Raw genomic sequence first — 20,960 nt, forward strand, 5'->3', positions numbered from 1 at the left:
CCAAGCAACTGAAAAAAAGCAGAGATGACTCATGTATAATAGAAGGGCAAAAGAACAGACCCGCCAAATTACAGACCACTATCCCTAACTTCTGTTAGCTGTAGAATCCATAAACATATTCTTAATTCTAATATAATAAACTTTCTTGAGACAGAGAAGTTTATATCCATGAATCAGTATGGTTTTAGAAATCATTGCTTGTGTGGTACTCAGCTTGCTCTGTTCTCGCATGATATACTGTGAATTATGGATGAAGGGTAACAGGCAGATTCCGTATTTCTAGATTTCAGGGAAACATTTGACGCAGAGCCCCATTGCAGGGTTTTAACTAAGGTACGAGCATTGGAATGAGTTCACAGATATGTGAGTGGCCCAAAGACTTTTTAAGTTGGAGAACCCTGTATGTTGTCCTCAACAGAGTGTGTTAGCCAGATACAAGGGTATCATCAGGAGATGCCCGGAAACTGTGATAAGACCGCTTTTATCCTCTATATACATAAATGATTTGGCAGGCAGGTGGGCAGCAACCTGCTGCTGTTTGCTGATGATGCTGTGGTAATATGTCGAAGTTGAGTGATTATGTGAGGTTACAAGATCACTTACATAAAATTTCTAATTGGTGTGATGAATGGGAGCTAGCTCTAAATGTAAGTTAATGCAGATGAGCAGGAAAAACAAACGCATAATGTTCGGATACAGCACTAGTAGTGTCCTGCTTGACACAGTCATGTGATATAAGTACCTGAGCATAATGCTGCACACCTGTATGAAAATATTGAACAGGTGAAGATTTTGGTGGGGAAAGCGAATGGTTGATTTCAGCTTATTCGAGAATTTTAGGAAAGTATGGCTCATCTGTAGAGGAGATCACATATAGGATGCTAGTACGGCCCATTCTTGATTACTTCTCAAGTGTTTGGGATCCGTACCAGATCGGATTAAAATAAGATGAAGCAATTCAGAGGAAGACTGCTAGATTATTATATATGTTACTGGTAGATTTGAACAACATGTAGGTGTTACGGAAATGCTTCGGGAACTCAAATGGGAATTCTGGGAGGGAAGGCAACGTTCTTCTCAAGGAACACCATTGAGAAAATTTAGAGAACCAGAATTTGAAGCTGACTGCTGAATGATTTTACTGCCTCCAACATACATTGCACATAAGGACCACGAAGATATGAGAAATTAGGACTCATATGGGGGCATATAGACAGCTTCCTGACTTTATTTGCAAGTTGAACAGGAAAGGAAATGACTAGTAATGGTACAGGGTACCCTCTGCCATGCACTGTACAGTGAATTGTAGATAGTGACCCAACCATCGCACTAGATGTATGTTTGGTATTGGCCTCAAAACATACAAGATGGTAGTATCTAACACACATGTTGCTATACTAAAGAACAGATTGAAGCAGAAATCATGAAAAAGTGCTGTAGTTTGCCAATCAGCATGTCAATTCTGACACACACATACTCTTTAAAATCTGAGGTTTTGTGGTTACTGGACAATATAAACCAGTGTTATAATGTACATTCCACCAGTCCAGCCCATAACTGATGGTGTTTGGCTCATCAACATGGGCAGATCTGCACCCATTACATTGGTCCAACTTTGAGCCAACAATGTGTGCAAAGTCGTATGGCTCATAAAAACATGTAGACAAGATGTCACAATATCAGAGACATTTCCTGCAGGCTAATCATCACATGCTGAAATTACACCTTATTCATCCTTAGAGTTAGTATTCATTCAGACTGTTCTTTCTGTGTTACAGTGACCGCGAACTTTGTTATGTGCACGGCCTTTGTGGACATTTTTAATTCTAAGTGTTGTAGTTTCTATAAGGGTTGCTATTTTTTCAGGCAAAAACCTCTTGTTAATGAAGGACTGGCAGCTGCTATGAGAAATCCTAGAAAGGGTCTTCTAGTCTTACCCTTTACCAAACCCATAATTTCACTTAATTATGTTCTGGAAAAAGGAAAAGGTGAGTGTGCTTGTTCTTCTCTGTGAAAGGCTCTTTGATTTTACCTTTAGTCCTGAATTTTCTCTGAAAAATCTACTGCACAGTGTTCGATTCCTAATTAGTTGATTCATGTAAGAGATTAATTGTAATTCTTAGCTTAAAAAAGGAAAATTAATTTGAGAAAACTATTAAATTATGAGAAAGAACTACTGGCCAGTAATGCATTAACTTCAGGAGATGAAATATTCAGTTTTGTCATATAACAGTAAAATTACACAATAGCATCCTAGCTTTTAGAACTATAAGTTCCTTCCTCGGGTAGGAAAAAGGGATGTGTTGGGGAAGGTTAAAAAGAAATGACTGGTTACTCATAAACCAGGACAAGGGGACCCACGTGTTGTGTTGCTGTGAGTAGATGCTTCTATGTTGCACTTCAGTTGCTCCATAAAAAATTAAAAAATATTATTTTTTATCTTACTTAATAATTTAAATTACACTAACTGTGGATGTATTATAATTATTTGATTAAGCCAGCCCAAAACTCTTTACTAGTTACCTTTCTACATGCAGTGTTTCAGTAGCATGCTTTCAAATTATGGTGCCTACATAAAAACTTTTTTAATGCTCATGAAATATATTGAGCCAGATTTATTGGGCAGTTAAAAAGTGATTGATGCAGAAGATGCACTGATTTAGTGAAATACTCATATGCAGGCAATTGCCTCAATATGGCTGATTCATAACTTGAGAAAAATTTGTTATTACTATACTAAAACATGCACTTATTTATAGTACATTTACGTGAAAGTGGTATCAGTGTAATAGCAAAGGGCATGTACATAGTTATAAACAGTTGTAATGTCATATGTTGGAAATTATGCAGAGATTGAGGGGTAATGTTTATACAGGGTGTAGACTGTTTACTGTACCTGAATGAAGTACCAGCATATATTTCTTTTACTTATAAACTAAAGAGCATACGTTTCATCAGAACTTATGTGATGTAGGAAAGAATGTGATAAACTCTAAATAAAAGTGTGATTTTGGGTAATTTTATTTTGCTTCAAGTATTTTGTGTCAGGAGAAGAGCAGTTTTCAAAATGTGCTTGTATTGAGTTGGAACTCAGTTCTCGTTACGATATTCATTCCTTAGGCTCTATCTCAGAACTAGTCGCCCGCTGGCTAAGCTCAGCAGGTCTGGAAGCAGCATCGCTAGTGGATTTGAGGGACGCAGAATTTGATGCACTGGAATTACAGCAAGGTGCAGCAGCCCAAGCACCTCTAAGTGACGAGGATATGCCTTCACGAAAGGAGCGGCTCATCTCTCATCAAATCACAGAAGGAGATAAAGTAGAAGCTGATCCAGGGATGGAAGCTGCAGCCGCAGATGAGAGGCAGCTAAGGGTACTCGGTGAGTCGGCTAGCATAAGCGTATTATTGTTCTAACTAATCTTTTGAGTTATGTAGCAGAACCAGTTAAGTTCCACTATGTAAAGGGAAACAAAGTGTAAAAGAAACATCTTGACATGCCATAATAAATGAACTTTCTTTTTCCAGAGAGAACAAAAAGATCAATGTGCAAAGCATACAAAGCTACTGCCACCATACCTTAGCAAATGATCTACCAGAGAACCCGGTAAAATTCTGGTCCTACGTAAAATCACTATGCTGCCCGAAGGCTGCTATGCAGTCACTTGTTGACCAATCTGGTGTGGCAATAGAAAATGCAAGAGGAAAGCTGACATTTTAAATTTTGCGTTTAAGAAATTGTTCACACAGGAAGATCATACAAACATACTGTCATTTGAGCATCATACAGACTTTTGTGTGAAGGACATAGTAATAAGCATCCCTGGTGTAGAGAAGCAACTGAAAGAGTTGAAAACAAATAAGTTGCCAGGTCCAGATGGATTCCAGTTCAGTTTTATGAAGAGTACGCTACAGCATTGGCCCCTTACTTAGCTTGCTTTTATTGAAAATCTCTCACCCAAAGCAAAGTCCCAGGCAACTGGAAAAAAGTGCAGGTGACTCCTGTGTGCAGGAAGGGTAAAAGAACTGACCTGCAAAATTAGAGACCAATGTCCTCGACATTGGTTTGCTGCAGAGTTCTTAAATGTGTTAGTTCAAACATAATAACAGGATGTATACACCCTGGGAAATCGTGGAAAAACCTGGGAAATTTTTCATCAGGAAGAAAACCATGAAAAACCTGGAAATTTTTTAGAATTTCAAGAATTTTTCATTGTTTTAGTTTTGAATTAAATTTTTGTAAGTTTGACTGGTAAGAAATGATAATTTAACAAAGAATTTTAGCTGAGCCCCCTACTGCATAATAATAATACAGTAATGAAACATTGAACGAGAGAAAAATGCCGATATAAAACTTAAGTTGCAAAGAAAGAGAAAAATGCCAATATAAAACTTAAGTTGCAAAGAAGATGTGTCATTTACAACAAAAAAATGCAATGCGCCCACAAGCATCTGCTGACAGCAAAATGTGTCAAAGCCTTTAGGATGAAGACATTCAGTATTTTGTAACAACAAACTGGTTTCAATGAGTGTGGTGTCTTAACTGTTTAAATTAGGTTCATTTAAGCAGTTGCCAGCAGGCTCATGCACATGCACAGAGTTGAAGTCACATATGACTAGCGTTTTCTCCTGTTTCTTACTGCCTGGAGTGTGGCTGTTAAATGTATAAGCAGTAGCTGCAAGCACGCAGATGCTCCCAGGAAAAAAAATTCTGATGTGCTCAAGCTACCAGATTCATGAATGCACAGAGCAGTCAGAGTTGTAGATGAGAGTGGTCTCTATGTGACCTGCGTTTACATTTTGGTTTTTGCATTCTCTCTTCATTTACAGCCCTCATGTCAAATAAAAACAAAATTGATTTTTGTGGTTTGAAGATATCAAATGAGTTTAAATACATTCACATAATTACAGGAGACTAAAATATGTTGTTAGTTTCAATTTTATGATTTTCTTTTATTTCCATATTATTGGCAATCAAGTATTAATCCCTTTGCAGAACAATGAAGTTATTTTTGTTGGTTTACTAAAGAAATTTGGCTTTTATTAATCTTTCTGCAGAGGCAGTCAGTTTATTTGAAAAATGTTTCATTCCACAATATTAGCTAGCTTCAACTGTTCGCTGAATTTCATATGTTGGTTGTCATCTTCTGGCACTTACGGCATTGTGCCATATTAAAGAACCAAATGTGACATAATACAGTAATGGTACTCCAACAAAATTAGCTTCCTAAAAACCACACTAAAATACTTTAGCAATATTTTACATATCTACCTTCCATGGAACACAATGTTTTTCAGTCATAAGATATGTTTCAACGCTTGTCTGGTACCTCCTCTAAGTTTGACGTTATTTCTTAATTTGTCATTTATAGTCTAAACTTACAGAATGCCATTCTTCAGTAAATTAAAGAAGAGCAGCACATCGTGTTATATCATTGTAACTGCCCACAATCCTTTATATTTACTCCTGGTGTAGAATATAAACTGCCAATTATACAGTATCTTGGCTTTGCAAATAACCTTATTAATTTTTATACAGCTTTAAAAATTATGGTAAGCTTATTGTACATAGTTCTGGTGTGTACAAACAACTTTATTTTGCAAGGAATTTGTATTCCTTCTTACTAGCTCTTTCCAGTGTTGTGTGGATGTAAACTTTGATTGGAAATGCTACACAACAGTATTGTGGAGTACAAATTAAAAAAACAAGTCTATATTAGAGTCAGCACATAGCAAAATATTAGGATACTCCGGTTGTAGAGTCTAGTTTTGAAATGAATATTGTACCAAGGAATGATTTCTAGTTTTGCTTTCCTTATCTGGGTAGGATATGATAAGTTTAGTTGCCCTAAGTAAAATAACTCACTATGTCCCCATCAGACAACATGCCTGACTTTCGCACATGGTCACGTGATGCCCCACTACACATGAAATTCAAAACAGAAATGCAGCGAAAAGTGTAGGAGCAAACACCAAGCAAAGGCTTTCTACGTCATTGTACGTATGCATGAGCAGTAACGCCTGTGATCTGGTGCTCTCTGGCAACTGCTCAAATGAACCTGTTTCTAACAGGTCGCAGGAAAATATTGCAAACGTCATTGTAAGTATGCATGAGCAGTTAACGCCTGTGATCTGGTGCTCTCTGGCAACTGCTCAAATGAACCTGTTTCTAACAGGTCACAGGAAAATATTGCAAATGGTGGTTGAGAAGCAACACTTCCAAAGTAAATTTACTTTTACTGAACATGAATTATGTTATGTGTGCCAATGGGGAGTGACTTTCTTAAATCACAGTGTGTTTGACTCTCATTCAAAACTTGGCTCTTAGAGGATCAACCAAATAGAAAAATTTTGGATCCAGAAGACTAGACATTTATGTCATCATTTAAAATATTAATGGCATATTTGTGTTTGATATATCTTAAAGGGTAACATGTGTAAAAAAAAGACCAATGTGATATGTGAAAGCTTAGCTTTTTTGTAGCTACGCTATATGTATATTAATTTAAACCATGAACTTTTTGTATTTGTGTGTTTGCACTATCTAACAGTGATGTTGCTATTGGCGGACTACATCACGTGTCCTCTGCTCTGAGTATCTGCTGTCATTTTGCTGGCAAGGTAAAGTGACGTGAGCTGTGATTGGCTGACAAAAGCACACCACAATATTGATTTCAGTGTTTTGGAAACTAACATGTTGTGTTTGATGGAATTCGTATTTATACTTTCATCACACGAAAATATGCAGTGTACATGTTACTGTGCATCAAAGACCTTTACCATTCAAAGGATTGACATGTTTTACAGTTACTAGGGAAAGTATATTGTCACTTAACAAGGAGAAAGTGTATTTTCACTTGGAAAAATGGGTATTTTTCACCTGTGAAAAAGTGTATTTTTAACTGGGAAATCTGGAATTTTTTTTTCCTTGTCTACATATTATAGACCCTGAATAAGTTTCCTTGAGATGAAAAAGCTTATGTTCATGAATCTACATGGTTCTAGAAAGTATCACTCGTGTGAAACTTAGCTTTCCCTTTTCTTACAATATCTTACAAACTCTGTATGAAGGACAACAAGCATATTCCATATTTCTGTATTTCCGAAAGGGTTTGACACAGTGCTATGGTAAAGGCTGTTAATGAAGGTATGAGGTTATGGGATATCTTCCTAGATAAGAGAATGGTGTGAAGACTTCTCAAGGAAGTATGTTGCCCTTGACTGTCTTCAGCAGTGCCCCAGGGAAATGTGATAGGACTGCTATTATCTCCATATTCATAAATTATTTGATGGACAGGGTAAACAGCAATCTGTAGCTGTTTGCTGACGATGTTGTGGTGTACGGGAAGATGTCATCATTGGTATGAGGAATGGCAGTTAGTTCTAAATGTAGAAAAATGTAAGTTAATGCAAATGAGTAGGAAAACACAGTGAGGTTGGTTAAATATCAAGGGATAATGTTGCAAAGCGATGTGAAATGGGATGAACATTTAAGGATTGCAGTGAGAAAGACAAATGGTCAACTTTATAGTTTGTTGGGAGGATTTTAGGAAAGTGTGGTTCATCTGTAAAGGCAACCTCATATAGAAAACAAATGTGACCCATTCTTGAGTACTGCTTGAGTGTTTAGAATTACCACCAGGTCAGATTAAAGGAACACATCAAAACAATTCTCAGACAGACTGCTAGATTTTTTTTTTTCAGTAGGTTTAAGCAACACATGCTTCTGGAACTTAAATTGGGATCCTTGGTGGGAAAGGGAGGTTCTTTTTGAGGAATGCTACTGAGAAAATTTAGAGAACTAGCATTTGAAGCTAACTGCAGAATGATCCTACTGCCACTATCAAATGTTTCATGTAAGGATCACGAACATAAGAGTAGAGGAATTGGGCATCATGCAGAGTCATATAGACAATTGTTTTTCCTCTCCTGTTTGCAAGTGAAATAGGAAGGGAAATGACTAGTAGTGGTACAGTGTACCTTCTGTCATTCATCGTACGCTGATGTAGATCCTCTGAGGCCGACTGACAAAAAGAATATTAAATATTGTAGTTTTTAACTTCAGTAATGAGCCAAGTTTTCACTCAAACTATGTAACAGTTCATTCTGGCATATGAGAATTCAGTGTTGATACAAAATGGGGAAAATTGTGGTGTGCAGAGTTCTCAGTAGGAAGACTGCACTAAATAAGTATGAAGGCACAATACCTTGCCACACATCACTCAGTTAATGACAGTTTTGCTTGGCCCTTTAATAGCTGGAAATGTAAAGTTGTAGAACTAAATGTTAACAACAAACTAGATTTTCATCAGTAGCCTTTATTATTATTATTATTATTATTATTATTATTATTATTATTTTCCACATCAGTGACACAAAAGGATTCTTTGTAATTAAAGTTATCATTGAGAAAATATTTTATTCAACTGCAAAGCCAATAATTTGACCTGTCTTTTCTTCTGATACTGTTGTGGTAATTGTCTCTTACATATAGGATGGAAGCTAAACTTGATGAGCAAGAGGATGCAGTGATTAGCACACAAGACTCACGTTTAGGAGTAGTGCTGACTCATGTTTAGGAGTAGTGCAGTTCACATCATTCTCTGGCCATTCTGGTTTAGGTTTAAGTTGTTTCCCTAAACCACTTCAGCCATATGTTGAGGTGGTTCCTTCGAGAAAGCCACTACACGTTCCATTTGCCATGATCATCCTCGCTGAGCATATATACTCCACTGGTCATGACCTGAACATCAACAGGACTCTTAAATGTTAATCTTCCTTCCTTCCCATTGAATCAGTGTGCTGTTACTTCTAGCAGCTGTCCTTCCTTCATCTGTTGTTCATGTTTCATATAATTTATTTGCTGAAGTCGAATTTATTATTGTTCAGGTATTTACTTCTTACAATGTGTTGTTATTTGCAATATGGTCTAAGGTAGCTATTTTGATAACTCTACATCTTACATCACAAGCCATCTTAGCCTGGGGGATGTTTCCAGAATAAGATTTTCCCTCTGCAGCAGAGTGTGCGCTGATATGAAACTTCCTGGCAGATTAAATCTGTGTTTCACTGATCGCTACCAACAGCAAATGGTCAATTAAAATCGAGCATTACATGAAAACTGACCAGAATATGGAAAAAGGCAACACAAAGTCATATTGCTCCATGATAATGCCCCATCACACACAGCAAAACGGGTCAGGGAAATGATCGAGGCATTCAGTTGGGAAATACAAGGGCATGCGGCTTATTCTCCAGACTTGACTCCTTCTGATTATCATCTGTTTGAATCATTGGGACACGCTGTCGCGGAAAAACGTTTCAGTTCATATGAAAATGTCTTGCTGACTCATTCGCTTAAAAAAAAAGAACTGTTTTTTTTGTGTGTTTGTGTGTGTGTGTGTGTGTGTGTGTGTGTGTGTGTGGCATTCATAGCCTGTGGGAGAGATGAAAGAAATTTATAAATAGCAATGGAGATTATCTTGAATAAAATATTGTTTATCAGTTGCAAACAACAGACTTGTAATTATTGCAACAAAATTCCGGTGTCATTCTTTTACACCTAGTAAGTATGTGTAGATTTACTTGCACTGGAATTGTAAATTTTCGGCATCCAGTCAGAGTTCTTTTCATTCTCTCTCTCTCTCTCTCTCTCTCTCTCTCCCTCCCTCCCTCTCTTTCTTTTAAAAAAGAAGTGTTACACGTTTTATTGTGGCAATTAGAGTAGGGTAAAGTTAAGTATTGTGTTTCTGCTCTATTGTTTCACATAATCATTTGCATTAATTTTATAATTTCATTGTTTACAGAATTCCTGGCAATCTTAAAACACCATTTTCCTTATAGTTTGTCATCAAGTATACTCTTAGCCAATCTTTGTTGGGAATACATTCTTCACTGGCAACATAATCCTGACAACATGGTAGCACTTCATTCAGCAATACATTGCCTGAATATCATTCCATCTGTCCACATGAAGCATGGTAAGGATTTGATGGAATGATTGTACATTACATGAAATATTTTTGAATGACACATCAGTACAGTTTACAAAAATATTTAACTAGTCTTTTAATTAGTTGTATTATGTTTTTTGAAGGAATATGCAGCCTTATATGGTCAATGCATCTGAAACAGAGATTTGAGTCTGCTGCTAAGTTGATACACAAAGCAGGAAAAATTCCAAAAGAAACAAATTGTTATCAGGATGTTGGAATATCAGACATTCATATGACAGAATTCCTTGGAACATGTGCTGACTTCCTGAATCTTTTCATGGATGTGAGTAAAAATTATCATCGTCTTACAATATTGCCCCATTTTCCATGAGATGTTTGTGTTTGTTTCTGCATAATTAGTCGAAATATGTAAGAGAATTAAAGATGATACAAAGAGAGAGTGTCTAACTTGGCTGACTTCATTTGAAATCACTCAAAATAATGAAGTTTTGTTGCCTACATTTCACATATTGAAAAATTAGTGTAAGGAAGTATATAATTAAAAAGGGTTCCCAGAATTTTTGGATCAAAACTTTGGTTATGCTGTAATATTGAAATTCGATTAATTTTCACAAACTGGCATTGTTAGGAAAGGTAGGATAAAAATTTGTTTCCGCTATTACTTTTTTATTTATGAATCAATTTTATTCAATTTCATGTCATTGGAAAGATAAAATGATCAACTATGGTATAAAATTATAAATATTCTGGACTTACACTTGCAAATGTTTAGAAACCTCTAATGAAAGTTATTTCTAAAGTGGTTTTTTTTCCCCCCCAAATTTACACTTTTACTGAAATGTCCATAATATTAATTGTGTTTCTGCCTTCTTCCTTGCATGTTTTGGCATTTCACCATTATGAAAACAACCTTATGTAAAAGGCAAAGCACACAGTGACAAACATATTTACACCACAAACTGATTACAATAATATAGATGGCAGAATTTGCACTTATCAGACCACTGTATCACATGCAATTCACTCTTACCAAGCAAAAGTGCAAACTGGTTCGTGTGCAGCAGTAGAATGATAAGTGAAACTGCACTGCCCGATGGTGCATATGTGTAGTATGTGGCATTGCGATGGAAGGAATACATGTTTTTTCACATTTAAAACAAATGACAGGTATATATTTTACAATCGTATGCAAGCCCCCGTGCATATATGGCATTCACTTACTGTAATATAACCAAATACGCTCAAACCATTACAGTTGCCAATAGTAGCACCAGGGCATGCAGGATCTGGGCAGTCATGAATTGAAATGATACCTAAAACAAACATAAGCATATTAAAGAAACATGGGTTTGGGCTAATGTAAGAAGGTCTCTTGGACTTACAATGTGATTGTCATTTGGATGCTGCAAATTTACTCTTTTCCTAAAGATTTATCACTGATTCCATCACATGGATTTTTACCTTTACTAGTGTCAAAAAATAAGTAAAATAAAATTCATTTTTCAGTTATCCTATGATCTTGCTTGTGATGGCACAAATTTACAAAGTTCTTAACATTTTTATATTGTGTAGGTCTGCCATCACTGAAATAAATGACATGCTGGATGTGTGCTAGCTATTCCAATATATAGGTGAGAGCAGTTTTCTGGAAAAGTAGAAAGTGTTTGCATCATGTTGCAAAGTCACTTGTCCAACATAATGCCATTGACATTATGCAATCCACTGTTTTATAATACACAAGAAAAGGATGAAGGTTAACTTGAATGATCTCTAGTGAAATCCTTGCACAACAAATGAAACAAACCTGTATATAGTTTACTCAAATTCCGCCATAACAATATGTGAAATATCAGGGAGTGCTTCTTTGATTGATTTTAAGAAGCAACTCTGAGATTTCAATGTGTAAAGATGTTGTTTCAAGTTCTCAAGTTTTTGGATGAGATATTATTCATCAACTGTCTTCATTAATGATTCCAGTGTAAATCAATCAGTTTGAATCCATTGCCTTAAGGATTCCAGCTCCAGTAAAAAATTATGCAGTTCATATTCTTCAGGAAGTATTCTTGGTGGAAAACAATGATGTAACATGCACTCATCATTTTCCAGATTACAAACAAGTATCTGTAAAAGTTTAGTGCATGATTCTACAAGAGCTGCGTACATCATAAGTTTCTCATTTTGGTGCTAAATGCATACACATGCATGCAATCGAGAAGGTACTATATAGTATTTTATTAGAATACACAGGTGTTACGCTTTCCTCAGCTGTTTATGGAACACATTCTTTTTGGTGAAGCTAACTAAACTGTAAAGACCAATTTTATCAGAAGGATATTTTTCTTCAAAAGATAAGTACAAATTTTTCAGATTATGCATTTTTTTATGTAAACGTATGTTTTCCTGACTAATACCACTGACAATATCTTCTCCAGGTGGGTTCGTTGAAATTCGACAGTGTTTTGATGAGTATTCTGGCAAAGTGTCAATCATGCAGGTGTGTCATATATACAGGGTGTAATGGGTATAAGTGCAGATATTTTTATTGCTGACTGAGGACAGTGTACTGAACAACATTACATCAATATTTCCTTAATTTGTAGACTGATTATTGTAGCTATTAGGATTGGTATGCTTTTAGATGGCTGGGAACATCCAAGTACATGTAGAAAGAGCAAGCCATTAATTCTTAATTTCCCCTGGGCAGCAGGTCAGCTGTGGAACTGTGGATGCAAAACAGTTAGTCTATTCTGGTAGGCATAGTCTACGTCTTGCTGCAGTTACAATCTTGCAGAAAACATCAGGTCATAAATTACGTGAAGTGTTTGTGGGAAGACCTTTCAACACTTGCACAAAAAATGATAAACACCCAGAAAAACAATACACATACTGATGTATGTACATATTAAGGTATCACATATAACCACTCCTTCCCTGTGGTGGACAGGTTGACATCGTAGAGCGGACTGCTGTTTGACTGTCAGCGCATTCAGTCTTATGCAGACTCATAAAGTACCAACTGTTGGTTGTGGTCTTGGGATGTAGCTGCTAGTGCAGGCTACCATGACAAACTTAGCTGCTAGCCGTCGTCCTTGTTGGTGAGATTTCAATGGAGCCTTATCTCACTTGATTCTTTAATGATGCTCTACCATATGACATTAGCTTAGCACAACATTTGAATATATGTCCTCCATTGAGGCTGTGTTCTGCCACCGCAGACCTATTATTATCCACCAGATGTGTGCATCTTAAGTGTCTTACGCATTGTTACAAGATGCAGCATTGTGTTTGCCTGAAGCAGTGGAGGCCACACTCACAAGGGATTTTAAATATACCAGGTATTTGCAGTTGTAGCATGTCCTTCTCATACCAAGTATATCTCTTATTTTTTGTGGTGCTCAATAGAAAACTTTGATGTCCATTTTTCTGAGAATTCTTGCAATTTTGCCTGAAGGAGGCTCTATATAGAAAATAAAGGCAAGTTCCTCTTTCTCTACATCTTCTTTGCAGATGGTGGTATCATTCATTTTCTTCAGTGCATGTCTAATATGGTCTTTGCAGTACCAATTTGGTGAAACACCTCTTTTAAGGTGTTTCTGCTTAACTGGGGGGCTCTCTTTTTCACAGATGGCACATGCCCCACAATGAAGCTAGAACAGAATGGATGTTTTCCATTTTCAGACATTCTAATGAAAAAGAGAAGCTGTTGTACACTAGAACATGCAGTCTACAAAAAGAAAGAAAACACACACACACACACACACACACACACACACACACACACACACACACACACACACACACACCTGTACTAAATGCAGTGAAGTGTCATCATCCAGCACAGTGGTAAACTGTCCTAGCAACTCTACTAAACAAGGCACTTGCCATTTGTGACAGTGTGTGTCTCCCAACTGAGCTTCAATGCCTTAAAGATGTGTTTTGCCAAAATTGGTTTAGTGAAGCAAAGATTACACACACATTCAAGAAAATGAGTGATGCACTCATTTGCAAAGAAGAGGTAGAGAAAGAGAAACTCACTTTTGTCATTCCATATATTGGGTCTCCTGCAGACAAATAATGAGAATCCTAGAACCACTCATCAAAGCCATCTTTCAACTACTACAAAAACCGAAGATGTGCTTCGGTCAGAAAAGGACAAATTTAAGCTGCAAGTACCAGGTACGTATAGATTCCTTGTGAGTGTGGCCTGCAATATGTTGGTCAAACACAGCACTTTATCTTGCAATGCTCTGTGGAACTCATTGGATGCATACATCTGGGCCACAGAGATAAGTCAGCAGTGGCAGGACATAGCCCCAATGAATAACATACCTTTGAATTTGAGGAAACAAAAGTGTTGTGCTGAGCTACTGGCTTTTGGGAGAGCGTTATTAGGTAAGGCTCCACGACAATCTTGTTAATAGGGGAGAGGGCTACCACCTAACGTACCTGCACTAACAACTATACCCTGAAACTGCATCCAGCAGTTAACATGTTATGGGTCTGGATAAGACTGAATGCTTTGAGACTCGAACTGCAGTCTGTCCTCCACTATATGATGCTGACCGCCATATCAGGGGGAAGACGTAGAGAGAGGCAGCCATCATTTAGGTATCTACACTGCAGCACCAAAGAAACTGGTGTAAGCATGCGTATTCAAATACAGAAATATGTAAATAGGTAGAATATGGCACTGTGGTCGGCAATGCCTATATAAGTCTCCACGTGTCTGGCACAGTTGATAGACCAGTTATTGTTGCTACAATGGCAGGTTATCAAGATTTAAGTGAGTTTAAAGGTGGTGGTATAGTCGACACACGAGCGATGGGACACCGCATCTCTCAGGTAGCGATGAAGTAGGAATTTTCCCATACAACCATTTCATGAGTGTACTGTGAATATCAGAAATTTGGTAAAACATCAAATCTGCGACATCGCTGCAGCCAGAAAAATATTGTGCGAGAATGGGACCAACAACGACTGAAGAGAATTGTTCAGCGTAAGAGAAGTGCAACCCTTCTGCAAATTTCTCCAGATTTCAGTGCTGGGCCATCAACAAGTTTCAACGTGGGAACTATTCAAGGAAACATCATCAATATGGGTTTTAGGAGCCAAAGGCCCATTTCTGATCCTTGATGACTGCACAGCACAAAGGTTTATGCCTCGTCTGGTTTGTATACACTGACATTGGACTGTTGATGACTGGAAACATGCCGCCTGCTCGGATGAGTCTCGTTTCAAATTGTATCAACCAGATGGACGTGTACGGGTATGGAGACTACTTAGTGAATCCATGGACCCTGCATGTCAGCAGGGGATGTTCAAGCTGATGGAGGCTCTGTAATGGTGTGGGGCATGTGCAGCTGGAGTGATATGGGCCCATGATATGTCTAGATATGACTCTGACAGGTGACACGTACGTAAGCGTTACCCTGCATCCATTTGTATCCATTTTGCACTCCAATGGACTTGGACAATTCCAGCAGGACAATTCAACACCCTACACGTCCAGAATTGCTATAGAGTGACTCCAGGAAAACACTTCTGAGTTTAAACACTACTGCTGGCCACCAAACTCCCCAGTCATGAACATTATTGATGATATCTGGGATGGCTTGCAACGTGCTGTTGAGAAGAGGTCTCCACCCTCTCGTACTCTTACAGGTTTATGGACAGCCCTGCAGGATTCATGGTGTCATTTCCCTCCAGCACTACTTAAGACATTAGTTGAGCCCATGCCACATCGTGCTGTGGCACTTCTGTGTGCTTGTGGAGGCCCTACATGGTATTAGGCAGGTGTACTGGTTTCTTTGGGTCTTCAGAGACAGAAGACTCACTGTGCTTTTGTTCACTGCCAGGTCTCTGTAGACATTCTGCAAGTGCCTACGAATATCTGTGATGCTCTGGTTTTCCGCCGAAAGAAACTCGGTGACTGCTCTCTGCCTGGAAAGCACCTTCATCGCAGAAGCTATTTTGAAAGCTATATATAATGCTGCCACCTAATGGAATTCATAAAACTAAAGGGCTGAAGCAGGAATATTCCATGATGTCCCACAACAAATTTTGCATTCTTTTATTTTTATTTTTTAATTTAATTTAATTTTTTTATTTTTTTTGTTTATTTTTTTGTGCCCTCCCGCCACCCCCCTCTCATGACCGACATTTTCTGAGAGAAAAATTGATGCATTTTTTTATTGAGCACATTTTGCATTTGCAGTTTTTTCTTAACACAACTTTTGCTAAAGTTCTTGCACTAAACTGTTACAGTCTGTGCATTCCGCACAGCCATGTTCTTCGGACTACATTTACCACTGGAACATGTAGCACTTCTGATGCTGTTTGCTGGAATTTTCATCCTGAACAATAGTACTGGGATCAAATGTTTTCTGGGCACCTGTGTTCTATTTTATCAGTCAGCTTAAATGGTGAAATTTCAAGTACTTCACAACTTTTATTAAGTTTCTCATGGGTTGTAGATGGATGTGGTGTATAATCTGGATCTTCAAGTTCACATTCATCAATCCATGGAAAGCTATATAATGTATGACATAAGTTGCCTTATGGCCTGTTATATAAAGCTTAATACTTGGGACAAGTGCAAGACTTGTATGTATTTTGTTGCCATGGTTAAAGAAACTTACAGGTTTCAGATAGATTATATAATGGTAAGACAGAGATTTAGGAACCAGGTTTTAAATTGTAAGACATTTCCAGGGGCAGATGTGGACTCTGACCACAATCTATTGGTTATGATCTGTAGATTAAAACTGAAGAAACTGCAAAAAAGGTGGGAATTTAAGGAGATGGGACCTGGATAAACTGACTAAACCAGAGGTTGTACAGAGTTTCAGGGAGAGCATAAGGGAACAATTGACAGGAATGGGGGAAAGAAATACAGTAGAAGAAGAATGGGTAGCTCTGAGGGATGTAGTAGTGAAGGCAGCTGAGGATCAAGTAGGTAAAAAGACGAGGGCTAGTAGAAACCCTTGGGTAACAGAAGATATATTGAATTTAATTGATGAAATGAGAAAATATAAAAATGCAGTAAATGAAGCAGGCAAAAACGTCTCAAAAATGAGATCGACAGGAAGTGCAAAATGGCTAAGCAGGCATGGCTAGAGGACAAATGTAAGGATGTAGAGGCTTATCTCACTAGGGGTGAGATAGATACTGCCTACAGGAAAATTAAAGAGACCTTTGGAGATAAGAGAACCACTTGCATGAACATCAAGAGCTCAGATGGAAACCCAGTTCTAAGCAAAGAAGGGAAAGCAGAAAGGTGGAAGGAGTATATAGAGGGTCTATACAAGGGCGATGTACTTGAGAACAATATTCTGGAAATGGAAGAGGATGTAGATGAAGATGAAATCGGGGATACGATACTGCGTGAAGAGTTTGACAGAGCAATGAAAGACCTGAGTCGAAAGAAGGCCCCCCGGAGTAGACAACATTCCATTAGAACTACTGACGGCCTTGGGAGAGCCAGTCATGACAAAACTCTACCATCTGGTGAGTAAGATGTATGAGACAGGCGAAATACCCTCAGACTTCAATAAGAATATAATAATTCCAATCCCAAAGAAAGCAGGTGTTGACAGATGTGAAAATTACCGAACTATCAGTTTAATAAGAAACAGCTGCAAAATACTAACGTGAATTCTTTACAGACGAAAGGAAAAACTGATAGAAGCCGACCTCGGGGAAGATCAGTTTGGATTCTGTAGAAATGTTGGAACACGTGAGGCAATACTGACCCTACGACTTATCTTAGAAGCTAGATTAAGGAAGGGCAAACCTACGTTTCTAGCATTTGTAGACTTAGAGAAAACTTTTGACAATGTTGACTGGAATACTCTCTTTCAAATTCTGAAGATGGCAGGGGTAAAATACAGGGAGCGAAAGGCTATTTACAATTTGTGCAGAAACCAGATGGCAGTTATAAGAGTCGAGGGACATGAAAGGGAAGCAGTGGTTGGGAAGGGAGTGAGACAGGGTTGTAGCCTCTCCCCGATGTTATTCAATATGTATATTGAGCAAGCAGTGAAGGAAACAAAAGAAAAATACCGAATAGGTATTAAAATCCATGGAGAAGAAATAAAAACTTTGAGGTTCACCGATGACATTGTAATTCTGTCAGAGACAGCAAAGGACTTGGAAGAGCAGTTGAAAAGAATGGATAGTGTCTTGAAAGGAGGATATAAGATGAACATCAACAAAAGCAAAATGAGAATAATGGAATGTAGTCGAATTAAGTCGCGTGATGCTGAGGGAATTAGATTAGGAAATGAGACACTTAAAGTAGTAAAGGAGTTTTGCTATTTGGGGAGCAAAATAACTGATGACAGTCGAAGTAGAGAGGATATAAAATGTAGACTGGCAATGGCAAGGAAAGCGTTTCTGAAGAAGAGAAATTTGTTAACATCGAGTATTGATTTAAGTGTCAGGAAGTCGCTTCTGAAAGTATTTGTATGGAGTTTAGCCATGTATGGAAGTGAAACATGGACAATAAATAGTTTGGACAAGAAGAGAATAGAAGCTTTTGAAATGTGGTGCTACAGAAGAATGCTGAAGATTAGATGGGTAGATCACATAACTAATGATGAATTATTGACTAGAATTGGGGAGAAGAGGAGTAGGTTAGTAGGACATGTTCTGAGGCATCAAGGGATCACCAATTTAGCATTGGAGGGCAGCGTGGAGGGTAAAAATCGTAGAGGGAGACCAAGAGATGAATACACTAAGCAGATTCAGAAGGATGTAGGTTGTGGTAGGTACTGGGAGATGAAGAAGCTTGCATAGGATAGAGTAGCATGGAGAGCTGCATCAAACCAGTCTCAGGACTGAAGACCACAACAACAACAATGGTTAAAGAAAAATCTTTTGAAGATACTTTAACAGTATTTTGCCAAACTTCAGGTCACAGCAAATTCTTTGTTTGTTTCCAAATGTTCACAAACAGAGGCTTTGATGAGCAGAACAAACTGTGTCAATATTTTCACAAGTACTTCTTAGCTTTATTAATTCAATATGAGCTTGATTCAGATGTGACATGTTTGTTGAATCAATCTCTTTGCTACTGCTATGTTTCTTCTGACACACCTCTGCTGACACAAAATGTATAGAACCCTTTTTTTTTTCCCATGCTGATTTCTAAGACGAATGTGTATGTGTAAAAAAGGACTGGATGATTTAAACATTCTCTGACACTGAATCAGTCAAAGATGTATTTTGAAGAATCTAATAGGAAACAAGAAATAATTGACTACTTTATGTGCTGTGTAATGCACACATTTGGGTACAAATAAGATTTAAATCATGCTCAGAGTGAAAATAATATAAAAATTTTGCCAATTCATAGCAATCACTCTTTTGTTACTAGCTAAAAATTTTGTATTGCTTTGAAATAACTCAAAACCAGACAGAAGAGGTGCCGAGAGAACCTGACAGGCACATAGAAAGCACAAAAAAAGTCCATCTTTAGAGATAAAAAACGTGTGCGCAGACACACACACACACACACACACACACACACACACACACACACACGTATATACAAAACTAACACACATTGCCCATTTTGTCCACCTGTGCTGCCACTAACTGAATTTTTCGTGGTTGTTTCACTTATTGTCATTTAGCCATTTGAAGCATCCCTCATTCCCGCTTTACTGAAAAAGTATGAAATCTACCAAGATAGGAAAAAAGCCCATCTGATTTTTTTGTGTTGCAGAGTATAGTAAAAGGCATTACATGAAACAAAAATTAAGATAGTGAATCTTGTGATTGTGTGTGTGTGTGTGTGTGTGTGTGTGTGTGTGTGTGTGTGTGTTTTGGGAGGAGGTGGGGGTGACACTTTAAAAATGACTTTCATTTCAGATTTGTAAATCTTTGTGTGCCTAATCCAGCATTTTAATAATTTTCTGCTGTAGTTGATTCTTTTATCTTTTTAATCAGACTGATTCATAAGTAACGTTGTAGTGGTTACAATCTAATAAGCCACTTTGTGTATTGAAGCTGTTTTGCGAAAATGACCCACATTTCAAAATGGCCTCCTAACTGTAGCTTTGATCAGAAAATTTTGGAAAAAATATTTTAAACCTCCTTGATTACGTACTTTATTACATAAAATTTTCACTAATATCCATGACATGAGGGCGATGGCCACTGGGTGATTTCAAGTTACGTAGATAATTTAATATTACGATATGCTAATATTTTTGTGCCATACACATTTTGCCATTTTTCTTTGCAAGGCATCTTCAGTGGCAGATTTTGTGGATGGTGATGTATTTGTGGTGGTCTTGTTCCTTTTTTACAGCTGTTCTTCTACTTATAACTGCCATTTGAAATTTCATTTTCACTCTTCACAACTCTCAGTCCCAAGGTAAAAATTACCAACATTCAGTAATAACATACACTACTGAGGATGACAGAACCACAGAAGTGAAAGAGGCCATTGAATATAGACACTGAATAATGAATGTCAAAAGATCAGAAGTATTTGTACAAAACATCAGAAATAGTTTTTATATCTTAGGACTAACATAATGGAACTAACAGTTGTAGTTGCCACAGTTCCAGCACACTGGGGGCAAGAGCTAAATTGCATCCATCATTATTGAGCACTATTTGTAATAGTTAAGTAAACTTATGATTTAAAGAATCATGATGAACAATCATAATGAACCTGAAAATTTGCCGAGGAGCCCAGAAAAGGCAATATAAAAAGATGATAAATACCTTTTCAATGATCCTCAGGAGTTCACATTGATGACTGGTTTCTGAATATGAATGATAGAATTACAGGGATTATTCAGCTGAGTGGTTTTAACAACCAGTTAGTTAGTAGATTGTGTTTTCATTCAGTCAGTTTTTTCAGCTGAATGAAACAACCAAGTGAAAGTATTCTCTGCAACCAAGCCAGCTATATGTGTGTTTTTCATTCACTATCCAGGCTTGAGTGGTTTCACTTACTGTAAGACAACTAACTGACACAAATCTCTGGCAGCTA

At 37.5% G+C, this 20,960-nt stretch overlaps 1 protein-coding gene across 2 annotated transcripts in view; it reads left to right on the forward strand.

The window, feature by feature from the left end:
• The window catches only part of LOC126195001 (rab3 GTPase-activating protein non-catalytic subunit), a 190,180-nt gene that overhangs the window by 131,005 nt on the left and 38,215 nt on the right, over nucleotides 1-20,960 (forward strand). For both annotated transcript variants that reach the window (XM_049933421.1, XM_049933422.1), the window contains exons 17-20: nucleotides 1,867-1,988; nucleotides 3,121-3,378; nucleotides 9,803-9,976; nucleotides 10,093-10,274. In XM_049933421.1, coding sequence (XP_049789378.1) covers nucleotides 1,867-1,988; nucleotides 3,121-3,378; nucleotides 9,803-9,976; nucleotides 10,093-10,274 — 736 coding nt within the window. The remainder of the gene's footprint in view (nucleotides 1-1,866; nucleotides 1,989-3,120; nucleotides 3,379-9,802; nucleotides 9,977-10,092; nucleotides 10,275-20,960) is intronic.

The sequence above is a fragment of the Schistocerca nitens genome, chromosome 7 (genome assembly GCF_023898315.1).
Source record: "Schistocerca nitens isolate TAMUIC-IGC-003100 chromosome 7, iqSchNite1.1, whole genome shotgun sequence".
In the NCBI taxonomy this organism is placed as follows: domain Eukaryota; kingdom Metazoa; phylum Arthropoda; class Insecta; order Orthoptera; family Acrididae; genus Schistocerca; species Schistocerca nitens.